The sequence below is a fragment of the Lepidochelys olivacea genome (genome assembly GCF_965140295.1).
Source record: "Lepidochelys olivacea isolate rLepOli2 genome assembly, chromosome: 2".
NCBI classification, from domain to species: Eukaryota; Metazoa; Chordata; order Testudines; family Cheloniidae; genus Lepidochelys; species Lepidochelys olivacea.
Genome location: NC_140412.1, coordinates 43,362,083 through 43,377,520, shown reverse-complemented (window position 1 = coordinate 43,377,520; position 15,438 = coordinate 43,362,083). Strand labels below are relative to the sequence as shown.

The 15,438-nt window shown below is 40.7% G+C and overlaps 1 protein-coding gene across 2 annotated transcripts in view; it reads left to right on the top strand.

Moving 5' to 3' along the window:
* The window catches only part of PLEKHF2 (pleckstrin homology and FYVE domain containing 2), a 44,682-nt gene extending 32,550 nt beyond the window's left edge, over positions 1 to 12,132 (top strand). The window contains exon 4 of one of the 2 annotated variants that reach the window (XM_084621026.1): positions 11,014 to 12,132. In XM_084621026.1, the coding sequence (XP_084477152.1) occupies positions 11,028 to 11,777 (750 nt within the window). In that variant the 5' untranslated portion in view covers positions 11,014 to 11,027 and the 3' untranslated portion in view covers positions 11,778 to 12,132. The remainder of the gene's footprint in view (positions 1 to 11,013) is intronic. The other variant, XM_084621025.1, reaches the window with a different exon arrangement.
* The last annotated feature ends 3,306 nt before the right edge of the window (positions 12,133 to 15,438 follow it).

The window sequence follows — 15,438 nt, the reverse complement described above, 5'->3', positions numbered from 1 at the left end:
CCCTATTTCAACCAGGTGACCATGAATGATATCACTCTCCTGAGGATAACACAGAGAGATAAAGAACGGATGTTGCTTGAATTCCAGCAAACACCGGGACCATACACTGCCATGCTTTGTTATGCAATGATGCCAGACTAAGTGCTACTGGCCTGGAGTCGTAAAGTGTCCTACCACGGAGGACGGAATAAGGTTGCCCTCCCCAGAAACCTTTTGCAAAGGCTTTGGGAGTACATCCAGGAGAGCTTTATGGAGATGTCCCTGGAGGATTTCCGCTCCATCCCCATACGTTAACAGACTTTTCCAGTAGCTGCACTGGCCACAAATTAATCATTAAACACTCTTGCTTTTAAACCATGTATTATATTTACAAAGGTACACTCACAGAGGTCCCTTCTCCGCCTGGCGGGTCCGGGAACCCACCTTGGGTGGGTTGCGGGGTACTGGCTCCAGATCCAGGGTGAGAAACAGTTCCTGGCTCTCGGGGAAAACGATTTCTCCACTTGCTTGCTGTGAGCTATCTTCAGCCTCCTCCTCATCATCTTCCTCATCCCCAAAATGCGCATCCCTGTTGTGTGATAATTTATTTACGGAGTCAAAGCACAGGGGGTGGAGGGTAGTGATGGCTGCACCCCCTAGAATAACATGCAGCTCATCATAGAAGTGGCATGTTTGGGGTTCTGACCCCGAGCGGCTGTTTCCCTCTCTGGTTTTTTGGTCGGCTTGCCTGAGCTCCTTACGTTTCATGTGGCACTGCTGCAGGTCCCTGTTGTAGCCTCTGTCCTTCATGCCCTGGGAGATTTTTTTTCAAATATTTTGGCATTTCATCTTTTGGAACAGAGTTCTGATAGCACAGATTCGTCTCCCCATACAGCGATTAGATCCTGTACCTCCCGTTTGGTCCATGCTGGAGCTGTTTTGCTACTCTGGGACTCCATCATGGTCACCTCTGCTGATGAGATTTGCACTCACCTGCAGCTTGCCACGCTGGCCAAACAGGAAATGAGATTCAAAAGTTCGCGGGCCTTTTCCTGTCTACCTGGCCAATGCATCTGAGTTGAGAGCGCTGTCCAGAGCGGTCACAATGGAGCACTCTGGGATAGCTCCCGGCGGCCAATCCTGTAGAATTGCAACCACACTACCCCAAATTCAACCCGGCAAGGTCGATTTCAGTGCTAATCCCCTCATCGGGAGAGGAGTACAGAAATCGATTTTAAGAGCCCTTTAAGTTGAAGTAAATGGCTTCATCGTGTGGACGGGTGCGGGGTTAAATCGATCTAATGCTGCTAAATTCGACCTAAACTCGTAGTGCAGACCAGGGCTAAGGCAACCAAAATTGGGGGTGGCCAGGAGCTCATTAAAGCAGGGATATAAATGGAGAGCACTGGATAGCTTGTGGAAGGGCCCTGAAATAGAATAGGAAGAGTTTTCCTTGACCAGGGCAGGAAGTAAGGAGGAATTGGAGAATTGGCAATGTAGTAAGATTACCAAAGAGTTCAAATTAAATCTCTTTGCCTTTTGTTACTCCATTCATGACTCACAGTACATTGGGGCCAAGATAAAGAAATGCTCTGTGCAGAGCTGTGTGCAGCTTCAATTGTCAGGATACAATATCCTTGTTCTTCATCATTCCCACCACCCCCAACTGTTAATTGTAGATACAGCCTGAGTATGGCTCCTAGAGAGCTGCAAAGATGGTAATACAGTGGTAGGAGGCTTTATGAAAATGCTAATGTAGAAATGGCCATCGTGACTATCAGCAAATTAGAGTTAAGGCTAAAAACAGACGTTAAACAGCAGGATGCTATATAGATCAATAGAGAGACAAGCCTGAGTTTTCTGCTATTTGTTTTTGACTCTTGCTTGACAGAATTAAACTTCAATTTCTTGTTTAAATGTATACTTAAGGATGAACATGCACTATATTGACAATATTTGTTGCCTGTTTAATTGACTGATTTAACCTTTTGGGACATTGAGATGGAGAAATGAAAATACTAAGTTCTAGTATATAGTAGCTATCAAAGCTATCTTGCGGCACAAAAGCAGCAATGGTTCGCAGTTCAGTTATTATTGAACTCAAATTTCTGTATGAAATCTAATGTGTGTAAAGAGGGGGAACTGCTTAAATCATATGTTTCAGAGTAACAGCCGTGTTAGTCTGTATTCGCAAAAAGAAAAGGAGTACTTGTGGCACCTTAGAGACTAACCAATTTATTTGAGCATAAGCTTTCGTGAGCTACAGCTCACTTCATCGGATGCATACTGTGGAAACTGCAGAAGACATTATATACACAGAGACCATGTAGCTTGTTGTATAGTGTTTAATGTAGTGAAATTTACATATTACAGCAAGATACTAACTTAAAGAAGTCATAATAATACAAGTAACCTCAATAATATGAAGCCTTTGCTCAGAATCTTCAATTAGAAATGGTCTTAAAAGGTGTGTGTGAAGATCTGATAAAGTATTTTTGCAGTCTGTTAATAATTTATCTATTTTACATTCTTCAAAAAGGCCTGTAGGGAGGAGGTAATTGACTTAATGCACTCAAGGAGCATCAAGTAAAATCAGTGTTATTGTCTCATCATGTTACCACTGAGAGCATTCTGCAAAATTCAGCAAATGTTATTTGTCAGATAAATGTGGAGGCTCCAGCATGGCATTGGGGAGCATAGGCCACTGGCTGCACAGAGGTGGGAGATCACTGTGCAGCTTCCCCCCTCCCCAGGACACGGACTCAGCGGTGAGGCTTCACCCAATCGTGACACAGCACAAGGACTGGGCCTGCCCCAGAAACACCCTAGGGGCCTGCCCCTCTGTGCCAGGTGCACCAGGTATGGACAGGCAGGCTCAGCAAGGCAGGATCCAAGTGTGGACGGGTTTAGTGTGAATTGAGAGGGTTCTGTGTGGGGCAGCTCAGTGGGGGACCTGAAATCACAGGGGCTTGTTGGGGGGTTTTGGGTGCAGCGGTAATGGGACTCTGCAGGGGGGTCCAGGTGAAGGTGGTTAGGGCTCAGTAGTTTGGGGATCTGGCTTTGGGTGGCTCGTTGGGGTGGTCCAGGTGCAGGCGGAGTGGGACTTGTCAGGGAGGGTGCAGGAGTGGGGGCATGAGGCTCGGCAGGAGGATCTGAGTACGAGGGGGTCTGGATGCACAGGGGTTGGGTAGATGGGGGAGCAGCTCCCTGTACAGTGATCCCTCCCCTTGCAACTGAGGAGTGATGGGTGCAGGAAGCACCAGGGGTGAGGCGGGGGTTTGCAGAGCTTGCTACTGCTGGGGGAGAAATCTGGAGGTGGGTCTTACACAGCCCCAAATGATGTGTAGGGGAAGAGGAAGTCCCATCCTCTTCAGCCCAGCTGGGACTAGCAGCTGAGCCCAGCAGAGGGTAGGAACCACCAGCTGGGTCTTCCCCAGTCCCAACCCCTGCCCCACAATGATTTACCTCTCTGCCAGCTGCTCTGGGAACCCGATACATACTGCTGAGGAGGGTCGCATGATTGCTCTTGTGGCTTTCCTTTGCTTCCTCATCAGAAAGTCATTTTTTCGGGGGTGGAAGCAAAGAAATCTGTGAGGGACATAAGTTCTGTGCATATGCAGTAGCACATAATTCCCCCAGGAGTAATCATGTACAGTGAATTCAGCTAGTGCTAGTATGGAGTACTTGTTTCACAGGAGTGTTCAGGAATGGATGCGTAGCAAAATGTGGGTTGATTGCATTTGTGTTCAGTAATTGTTACCATATGGGTTAGGAGCAAGAGAGGAGGTTTGAATTATGCAGAATTTGTGGCCAGTCATTTTGTAAAATAAAAATAGATCTGTAAGTCTGAATGACTTAGAGTATTTTCTAAAGAGATTTAAAATACATTGCCTTTTTTTTCCCTGTTGAAGGGATTATTTATAGTATGTTGTTCAAGAGCAACATTATTGCACCAAGGTAAGAATATAGTGAAATGCTACGATGGCTCAGAGTACTGTTGTAGATAAGAATTGGTTTGGACTATGATAAACACAGTATGTCAAGATTCAAAATGTTCCTTGACTTTCACAGCAACAGAACTTCTGCCTTTAATTCTATTGTATTCAGTATATTGAGCCATTTTTCATATAATGTGATGGCTAACACACTAGTACTCCTGTTTATCTTGATTTATGTATTATGGTGCATTTAGTATCACTTGTCAACTGATTCTCTAGACAAACTTGCTTTTTGTTTTGGTATACTTGGCCTCTTGCTTGAATTCCCACGAAAAGCTTTAATTAAAGTTGCAAATGTAGATCAGTTGAATTAAAGGTGAAGAGTCCCAAGCGTTGGAGCATGAAATGAATTACAAACCAAGTTTATACATGAGATATTTAAACAGCTGTCTCGCCTGTCTTGCTTGAGGCTCAACATTTTGATCCACCACAGGGACTCTTAATAAAATTTATTTGATTATGAAAGTTTTAAACTGCAAATTTTAAACTGAAGTATTTTAATCATCCCTGTTGCTGTGGGGAGAAGTTGGTGGTACCATGTCCAACTGTCTCCACTACTTCCCCAAGAACATAGGACTTTCCATCCTTGATCAGAGCCCAGGTCCATCTAGTCTAGCATTTCTCTTCTGTAGTGGCCAACTTCAAATGCTTAAGAGGAAGGTGTAAGAACCCCAGAGTAGGTAGATATGTGATAATCTGTACTCCACATCAGGTTTGATCCTCTTCTTTCATAGTTGGATATTGGCTTAAGACCTGAAGCATAAGGTTTAATATCTCTTATGCAACACTTTGATTATGACTTTTATGGATATTCTTGATACCCATAAAATTATCCAATCCGTTTTTAATCTTGAAAGTTCTTGGCCTCAACAACTTCTTGTGGCAGCGAATTCCACAGATTTATTATACATTGTATGAAAAAGTATTTCCTTTTATTGGTTTTAATTTCCAGTCTTTTAATTTAATTTATATATCCTTATTTTTGTGTTTGAAATGGGGAGAACTGTCTCTTTATACCATTCATTATTTTATATACTTTTCATATCTACATCTCCCTTCCAAAGTAACATTCCAATCCTTTTGGTCTTGCGTTTTTTTTCCTTGCCCTCCATTGTTTTTGTAAACCTTCTTTGAACCCCTGGTAGTTCTGCAATATCCTTTTTTGAGATTGAGTGACCAGTATTGCACATAGGATTCCAGATGAGACCCCACCATTGACTTATATAAAAGCCTTCTCCATATTATTCACCATCCCATTCTTTTTGCAACTTAATGTTTTTGTTTTGTTTTTTTTTAACTACAGTTGCACACTGAGCAGAGGTCTTTGTTGAGCTTGGTACTATGATGCCTCTGTCCCTTTCCTGAGGTCATAGTAATTTATAATACCCTAAGATGATAAAATTTTCCCTCCAATGTACATTACTTTGCATTGAATTTCATTTGTTATGTTGCCTGGCATGAGCTGGGAGTGTTCTGAGCTCCCTGTTGGCCTTCTGTGCGATTGCAGAGGAGAGAACAACTCTGGTTGTTTGAATGCCTGCTTCCCTGCTGGACTGTGGGAGCTTCATGGAGTGTAGGATAGGTCTTGTGGGAACACAGGATGGCTCCCCATCCCCACAGAGTGATTTGGGACAATCCAGAAGAGGGAGCTAAAGAGAAGTTGAGAATTAGCAACCAGCTGTAGTGATGGGAATAGCTGGAATGCAGCATGTGCATTCCTTTCAGCCTCCAACACTCCCCCTACCCCCACCCCCAGAAGCTATATGGAGGGAAGCATAGCAACTGAATATGAAGGCTCTGTACTGGCTGGGAACTCTGCCTCTCTGCAGGAGGCTTGTAAGTGTTGTTTTGTTTCCCTTTGTGTCACTTGTGGAGTATTAACTATGGGGACTCTTTATCTGTCTTTGGTGTTATCTAAGCGCTTGGCTACACTTGCGAGTTAGAGCGCATTAAAGCAGCCCACTCACTCCCCGTCCACACTGGCAAGGCAGGTAGAGTGCTCTGACTCCACAGCTAGAGCGCTCCTGGTACTCCACCTCCGCGAGAAGATTAGCGCTTGGTGTGCCTTGGCTGAAACGCCCAGGCATCAGTGTGAACGGGGTGCATTACTTCGCTCTGATCACTCTCCGGAAATGTCCCATCATCCCCTTAAGTCAAGTGGCCACTGTTGTCATTGTTTTGGAATTGCTGCAGGAATGCGGATATGCCCTTTGAAAGTTCCGTTTCTGACAGCCATCGTGCTTATCTGCTCCGAGACAGACAAAGCAAGCCATTAGTGTGGAATGCTGTGTGTGAGAGAGAGCCGGGGAGGGGTCTGCAGCTGTCTGAACTTACAAGACAGCATGCTGACATGCTATCAGCCCCCCAAAAACCCACTCTCTCTTCCCCCCATATACACACAACACACTTCCTGTCACACTCCATTCCACCCCACCCCCATTTGAAAAGCGTGTTGCAGCCACTTGCATGCTGGGATAGCTACCACAATGTACTGCTCTCTGTGGCCATTGCAAGAGCTGCTAATGTGGCCATGCCAGTGTGCTTGTAGCTGTCAGTGTGGACAGATTGCAGCGCTTTCCCTACTGCACTCTACGAAGGCTGGTTTAACTCGACGCGCTCTACATCTGCAAGTATAGCCATGCCCTGAAGTTGGGCTGGTTTAACTTAAATCATCTTAGGGCATGTCTTTTAGTGTGGCTTGTGTAGTTGCGGCATAGCGCTGGGAGAGAGCTCTAAAAAAAAATCTTCACGAGGGGTGTAGCTACCAGCGCTGGGAGCGTGGCTCCTAACACTGGTGCACTGTCTACACTGGCACGTTACAGTGCTGAAACTTGCAGTGCTCAGGGGTGTGTTTTTTCACACTCCTGAGTGAGAAAGTTGCTGCACTGTAAAGTGCCAGTGTAGACAAGCCCTTAGTTAAACCAGTGACTTTTGTTTGTGGACACTTTTTTTATATCTGTTATAAACAGGTTATGTTAAGTTGGCTTTCACCTGTAAATTTACAGAGAAATTGCATCTGGTTAGAGCATGACCTGGACAACATTTAGAAATTGACACAACACTTAAACGCTGCTTAGCATTTGGTGAAAATGGGGGTCCTTCTGTTTAACATTACTGAGTGCTAAATTGTCACAACGTTTTTAATTCTCAAGACTGCTCAAGGTCATGGTTTAATATGATATAATTCTTAACTATAGACAAGCCCAAAAGGTTGTATTTGGCACTTATGGAAGGCTTCAAGAAACCACTGTCTTGTTTTCAGTCTGCTTCTTCCTGTGAAAGCTCTTAGCAGTATCAGAGACATTGAAGATATCTGTCTGTAGATTCCCCCTACATCGCTTCATGTTAGGAAAATTCTTGACTGTAAAGGTTAGAAATGTTTTGAATGAGTTCTTAAAACCTGTAGAAGTTGGCTGCATGTCACAGCAAAATGCAAGGTGGAAAAGACTGTTCAGCATAAGTAGTTTGTTCACATTGTAAGAGACCATTGAAGGTAGAGCGTCTTGTTAACACATCTCCAGTCACAGGACAAAAACAGGGAGTTAGTGGATAGCGTCTATCAGAGTATGAATGTAAGCTTCCAGGGTTGTCTTTTGAAAGTTTTCTTTGAGGATGAGGACTGTAGGCCAGATATAGAGTGATCGCTTTGTGAAGTGTTCACCCACAGGTGATGTGGTGTTTGTCTTTTATCATTTTCCTATGTAAATTCAATCAAGAGTGTAGTGATTGTTTGGTTTCACCCACTTAGTTGTTGCTGGGGCCTCTAGTGCACTGGATGAGGCTCACCACATGTTGCGATAGGCATAAGTAGCACCCATGGATCTTGAAAGGTCTTTTGTGGGGGTGTTGATCATTGTAGCGGTGGACATATGTCGGCAGGTTTTGCATCTGTTATGGCATGGCCTGGTGCCATTTTGAGTTGGAATGAGCTTGGAGGCTTTCTTGAACCCTCCCACTTAGAGAGGTTAGAGAGTTGTTTGGCCCAGCTCATCAGAAGCAAGCTGCTTCCCACAAACCAGGACATGCCAACTCAAAGCGGCACCAGAGCTAGTCTGCTGCCCTGCATAACACAGGCCATAAAACTTCCTGCACTGAGCCCAGTAACTTGTGGTTTAATAACAAGCTATAGGTGGAGTCACTAGAACCCATGTTCTGGAACCCATACATCTTAAATTGTTTTTTATCTTTAATTACCCTGGTTAGAATTTTCTCTTCGACTCACCTTGAAGCTATCCTACTAAACTTTTACCCCAAAAATTTGCTGAACAAAGTACTTTTTACAGATCTGCTTTACTCTTTCTGGATCGGATCAGGGAAGCTATGCTGTGTTCTTCAGTGGGTTAGTAAAAGCATGCAGCCACCTGGGCACAAACTGTGAAATGTATAGAAGAATCAAGTTTTGTTCTATATATTTTCATAGTTTATTTTGTGCCCAATTGGCTGTATGCTTTTAGTAATGTTTGTCTGTGAACTCAGTAGATACCTTTTGGACCAAATCTGTGACTAACTTCTGTTGCTTTGTAAATTTAATTATAAATGGCTGCTGGAATGAACATGCCTCAGCTTTGGCATCTAATCATTCACAAAAGGCTGCTTATTACAAGCATACCATTAAGCAAGAGTGGTTACACAACTAACTCTTACACAAACAAGAAATTTATCCTGTTCTTCAACAGTCAACAATCTGGACTAGTGATTTTGATCCTCAAACAGCAGCTAACAATCATAACAGATTTATTGTCAAACCTCATTTGCATCACCTCCCCAATACTAGCTGTCAGGCAGGGTATAGTCAGGCAGCAAACAATCCTATTACTTATTGTTGCTACTACTTCTCTAGAAAGTAAATGATCTTCATGCTGACAGTTGTAATGCTGATTACTTAGTTTGAAACATGAGTTACATTTTGAATTCTTCTTGTGATAGTTAGAGGTGTACTTACTCCTTAGATTTAGGACATCTAGTGGAACGTATATCTGGGTGGTGTGGCTACAATGAATAACTGTAGGTGGAATTTAATACTGAACAAGAATGGTCTTTGTGGAGTATAGGTGCATGCCACACAGTAATTCAGGCAGGATGTTTGGATTCTTTGAATATGAATAATTCTTCACTTTTTGTTTATTCAAGTTTACCCAACTAGGACAATTTAAACAGGTACTGAAATATTTCATTTTAATGTCTCAAGCATTTATGGGCTCAAAATAATGTGAGATACAGTGGAATTGTAGGAGTTCCACTATCCAGGAACTAAGGAGTTGTCTACACCGCAGGTTAGTCGGGATGTGAATAAGCCGTCCCCTGAGCGACACAAGTTACATCAACCTAAGTGCTGGTGTGGACAGCACTATGTCGGTGAGAGAGCTGCTTCTGCTGACATAGCTACCGCCTCTCGGGGAGGTGGGTTTATTATGCTGACAGAAGAGCTCTCTCCTGTGGCCAGAGAACATCCTCACCAGAAGCTGTAGCGATGCTAGTATAGACTAGCCCAGAGATGCCATAAGAGCAGTTACTGCAGTGTTTAAACCTCATAAATGGCTCACTGAGGGATTAAAAAAGCCTGTGACAAATGTAAACAAAACCTAAGAAACCTCTCTTGTCATGTACCTTTTATTTATTGGCTTCCTCTGGAGCTTGTTGCTGTAGTATGAGTGCCCCGCTGCCCTTGAGAACCAGGAGTAGTACTCTGGTGAAAAGCCCAGCCCACAGAAGCTAAGACTTCTGCTGGTATACTGTCTTTGAGCCCAATTTAGGGAAGTGGGGCTCCATTTTTTTATATTACTCTCTGGCTAGTAGGTGTCCATAAACTTCTACCCAACCACCTTTTAGCAGCTGAAAGAGAAGAGGGGCTTTCTGTTCTCCCCCTTCAGTGCCTCTTTGTTGTGAGGAAAGGTGGGAGGAAAACAGGTCTTCACTCTCCGCCTGTTTTGAGGAGGTAGGTCTTCTCTGTATAGAACTCGAATACTTGCTTTTGTTAAGATCTCTCCCAAGCATCAGCAAAAAGACACAATTCTTGAAAGTTTACTGTGGACTTTAAGGTTTTGAATAGCAACTGTGAAGCTAATCAGTCTTTCACTTCCTTTTTTCTGCCTGTTGGCAAAGCTCTGAACAACAGAAGCACTGAAAAACTATCTGCAGATGCATGAAAACACCATTGCAACAGTTTTGTTTTTGTTCATATTTGAAAAACAACTATATCTGTGCAACTATAAAGGCTAGAAACATTTTTGAGCTCTTCAATTCTGTGGAAATTGATAATTGTTTAGAAACCTATCCTCGCCAAGAAAAACTTCACAGTGAGGAGTAGGCACGTGTAGAATTTTCAGCCCATGACTGAAATGTATGTACAGTGAAACTTAGCAATATTATATATACGTGTAAGATACTATATACACCTTATATACTATACATATAACAATGCTAGATACACTTAAGAATTAAGATAATGGCTAGCTGTATTAACAGTTTTTATGCTAGTGTGTCCTGTGGTGATCCTGTTGGTGTTAACTCAGTTTCTAAACAAACCATCAGTTGTGTCAAACTTGTGAATGTTAGAGCTTGCGAATAGTGACAGACATTCAGAAATATAGTCTAGAGAACAGGTACAGCTCAGGAGTGGCTGTGCAAGTCTTTCTATGCTGGTCTACCAATGGGCATTTATCCATACCTGGAGAAGGGACAACCTCTAGGGAGAAGGAGGGTAATTCAGTCACCTACCCTGTCTCCTAATATTATCAACAAGGTTGCTTTTGGTGTCATTTATGGTGGTGGTTTCTGTGTTATGGACGCCTGTCCATTGAGAACTAGACAGATCAACTTTCTTTCAAATAGACTGCTAAAAAGTCATCCGTTGATAGAAACTTTTAATTGTTACTGACCTGAGCAGGATTTGAATAAAAAAGTGCCATCAGTTAGCAGTGCCCAGAGCCATCAGTCTTATTAGCTGTTTCAAGTAATTTGTTTTACTAAATTATTTGACTATAGAATGCTTTTGTGAATCAGTTGTCTTCTAACAAAATATTAATTTTTGTTTTAGGATACCTGTAAAAGATGGTGGATCGTTTGGCAAACAGTGAAGCAAATACTAGACGAATAAGTATAGTGGAAAATTGTTTTGGAGCAGCTGGTCAACCTTTGACCATTCCTGGTCGTGTTCTGATTGGAGAAGGAGTGTTAACAAAGCTGTGTAGGAAGAAACCTAAAGCAAGACAGTTTTTCTTATTCAATGATATTCTTGTCTATGGCAACATTGTTATCCAGAAGAAAAAATACAATAAACAGCACATAATTCCACTGGAAAATGTCACTATTGATTCCATCCAAGATGAGGGGGACTTACGGAATGGGTGGCTTATCAAGACACCAACAAAATCTTTTGCCGTTTATGCTGCCACTGCAACAGAGAAGTCTGAATGGATGAGCCACATAAATAAATGTGTTTCTGATTTGCTTTCCAAAAGTGGGAAGACACCCAGTAATGAACATGCAGCTGTCTGGGTACCTGACTCAGAAGCTACTGTTTGTATGCGTTGTCAGAAAGCAAAATTTACACCTGTCAATCGTCGTCACCACTGTCGCAAATGTGGCTTTGTTGTATGCGGACCCTGCTCTGAAAAGAGGTTTCTTCTTCCCAGTCAGTCATCCAAGCCTGTGCGGATTTGTGACTTCTGTTATGATCTTCTTTCTGCTGGGGAGATGACTACTTGTCAGCCCACTAGATCAGACTCTTACAACCAGTCACCTAAGTTCCCTTTAAATGACGTATCCGATGACGACGATGATGATGATAGCAGTGACTAAGGACCAAATTCTGTTTTCAGGCGTTGTAATTGGTGTTTTGAACCATAAAGAGCTGCTTTTGGGGAAACCTGTAGCTAGACTCCTCTGAAATTCTATCCTAGCCATAAAATTTGCCTGAGTATCTTCAATTACAATGTGCCTCAATATGAATGCTCTAGACAATAGGCTTTTCACTCTTCTGCAGGGATAGACTGTTGCAAATATATCAGAAAATTTTCCAACTTTTTATACTTGAGTTATGTCTAGAGTAGACTTGTTGTTGAAGATTGGAAAATTCAGCGTAGCTTTCTTTGTTATTTAACAACCATGCTACATTGTTTGATAGTGATACTTTATCATTTCTGTTTTTTATATGGGAAAATAATAAACATGCATGAAACTATGATAAATATATTTTGGTTAATTCCATCAAATTATTAGCTTTTTCTAACCATGTTATGTAATGATAAATTGAATTGACATTTCGTAACATATATTCATACTTCAAATGTCACGAATTTAGGGAAAAAATTGTTTTGCATTTATTTATGACCAGCAGTGCCTTGTAATGATTGTGCTGTTTCGGGAAGAAACAAACCTGTTGCATACTATCTGGATTTGCATGGCACAGATATCTGAGAATTGATGGTGCTATTGAAAATAATTGCTGTGGTAAAATAAGGTTTTGGAAAGTGCATTAATGTATTCACACCAATGCAGTGAGTGACTATGGCCCCAATCATGTAACCTAATCTGTGAGGGCAGTCCACTGGTACACATGCAAATTCCCACAAACTTGAGTGGGCTTCCACAGAAGTTGTAGAGGCTCACTTGCATGCATCAAATTACAGGGTCATTATCTCTGGTGGATAAATTTAGTGTGATCTTCTCCACATGGTTATACAATCTCATTTCTCTTCAAAATAGTTTTAAGATTTCTTACATTTTTATATTTTATAGGTATCAGAAATAGTAATTGGCAATTGCATTGTTAAATTTTGACTGGTGGTTTAAGTAACATTTTGTTCCTGAAATGTATTAAGTTGTTCTGAATTGCTTCCCAATATGACACTAATTTGTTTATTTCACATTAGCGGGAGGTATTTTTAGGTAAAGATTGGAATTTATTTTTAAATAAGCTAGTGTGAAAAATTTCTGACCAACAATCTGTGAACACATTTGGAAAAATGGCTCTTCTTTATACACAACAGACCTCAAGTTAAAAGTGGAATGCAGATTATTTTCTTTTAAACATATGTGTGTGTGTATATATATATACACACACTCATGACCAAGAAAACTGTAACGAAGTTACGAAATGGTCAGTGCAGAAAATGTCTCTAACAGAGTTCACTTTACTTTTATCAAGTTCTTTTCTACAGAAGCGTGATATTCCTATATAAATGTAAAAGTTAGTTTTGTGAAGATTTGTAAAGTCCTAAACATGTTGACATTTCTTTATTTTTATAATAGTCAATTTTTATGTGAAAAAACCTCTGAAATAATTGTATGGGAATATAGTAGCAACTGATTTTATAAAAGAAACATGATTGTTAAATTTATATATAGATGTTTATTAAGTGACAATTTCTGCACTGTTTGCCTTGGCTGGCAATAATTGGGTTAAAAGTATTTATTGAATAAACAGTCAATGCTGCATATTGCACTAGTCTCCCAATCTGTACATTGTAACTCTGTTTTTAGCAAAATTACAATGTAAAGCAATAATTCTCAATTCAGTATCTAACTAGCTAAAGAGTGCAATTAACATAAGAATTGCTGTAATTTTAAATTGAACAAAGAGTTGCTATTTTCTTTGAAAAGCATGGAAGTAAAAAATTTGATGTGCTTTAAAATAAATATTGAAAGGGGGAAAACACTTTCTGTAATTAGGTTCTACGGAACAGGGGCACTCTTTAATATTACCTGATTAAGCAATAAATGGGGGAGTGTGCTTAAAAGAATTGCTGAAATAAATCAGTGTACTCATACCTTGAGTCATAGGAAACAATGACTTGCAGAACTGAGAAAAAATGTTCTGTTCTGAGAGAGTATTTTCAGGCAACAAATCTTACCTTTGTGCTTATGCAATAATATTTCTGTTTCAGAAATGGAGGCTAAATTTAATTAGCTTAGTTTTTCTATAGAAACCTAATTCATAGACTTTGTGTAAATATCTGTGCTAATGATTAACAGTATAATTTAGTTTTCTTTTCTTAAGCTGTGGTACAAGATTAATATTCACTTGTCTTGTTTCAGAATTCCATCCTTTGTATATCTTTCCAGTATGTTTGTAAGTTGCACATATGTCTTCAGCACTTTTATTTTTTTTCTGGGAGGAAACATTTACATTTCTTCCTAAGTTATTTCTGCAGAATGTTCTTGCACCTACCCGAATCCATCATTACCTGTTAACAAAATTTGTACCATGCTGCACTGATTCCTGAAGCTGTAACCAAACTAACATCTAAAAGGGGAAAAAACATTGTTTCATCTGAAACTAATGTATACAGTCAAAGCTCTTAGAGAACATAAAAATGTTTTGGTAATATGCATATTCCATTGTGGTGTTTCAAATAATTTTTTTAATGGGTATAAATTGTCTTGTACTTTCAGATTATTCAAAGGGCTCAATACGTGACTTGTAATCTTGTTTTCGGTCAAATCTACGTATTTTACTTACAAATATATGGTGTAGCTTCAAACCTGTATGTGTTAATTCTTCTTTAACTACAGGCCTTCAAGAGTGACAGAGGGTACAGCAGTAGCATGGTAAACATGGGTAGTGGAGCTCTCTACGCTGATCAGACAAGAAATTAAAATTCAAAAGTTCCCAGGGCTTTAACAGGAGAGGGGCTATTTCCTATGTATCCTGGTTGCTGTGCAGTGAAGTTGAAAGTGCTCTCCAGAGCAGTCACAGCGGAGCACTGTGGGACACCTCCTGGAGGCCACTTAATTCAAATTACACAACATAGTGTCTACACTATCCCCAGGTTGACCCGTGGATGTCGAATCAAGCACTACACCTCTCGCAGAGGTGCAGTACAGAAGTCAACTTTACAGCTAACTTAGGTCGGCGGAAGGGACTCGGTAATGTAGACAGGTACATTATTAGATCCACTTAATGCTGCTTTCATTGACCTAAGTTTGTAGTGTAGACCAGGCCACGGTAATAGCATACTTTATTTTCCTGCCTTAAGTAAATTAAATGCAAGTAGGTTCAGTTTCAGAAGTGGCTAAATCTAATAAATTGGTGGGGAGCAAGTAATACAGGGGATCAAAATTGAGAGAAATCAGAATAGGCAGAATGTGGATTCATAAATGATTTATGTAGTTAACTAGATTCACATTAAAAATAAGACTAAGCAAGAAATGAACACAGCAGGGTGCACTGATTTAAATCGGTGGTTTAAATCAATTTTAATAATTTATATCAGGAAGCCTTGATTTAAATAGATTGTAGTCATGTTTTGCATTTGTACTCTTCAGGTATTTTCCTAAAGAAAGGTTGACTCTTGTTAGTTGTTAATGATTAAAATATGTTGATTTGCAACTAAATATAATTAAACTTGTTGCTTTTTTGCTAACCAGGAGGATACACTGTATCTATACATATTTTTTTTTAAGGAATTATATAGTTTAACACACATTTACTCAGATTCTCAATTTTTATATTGTTAGA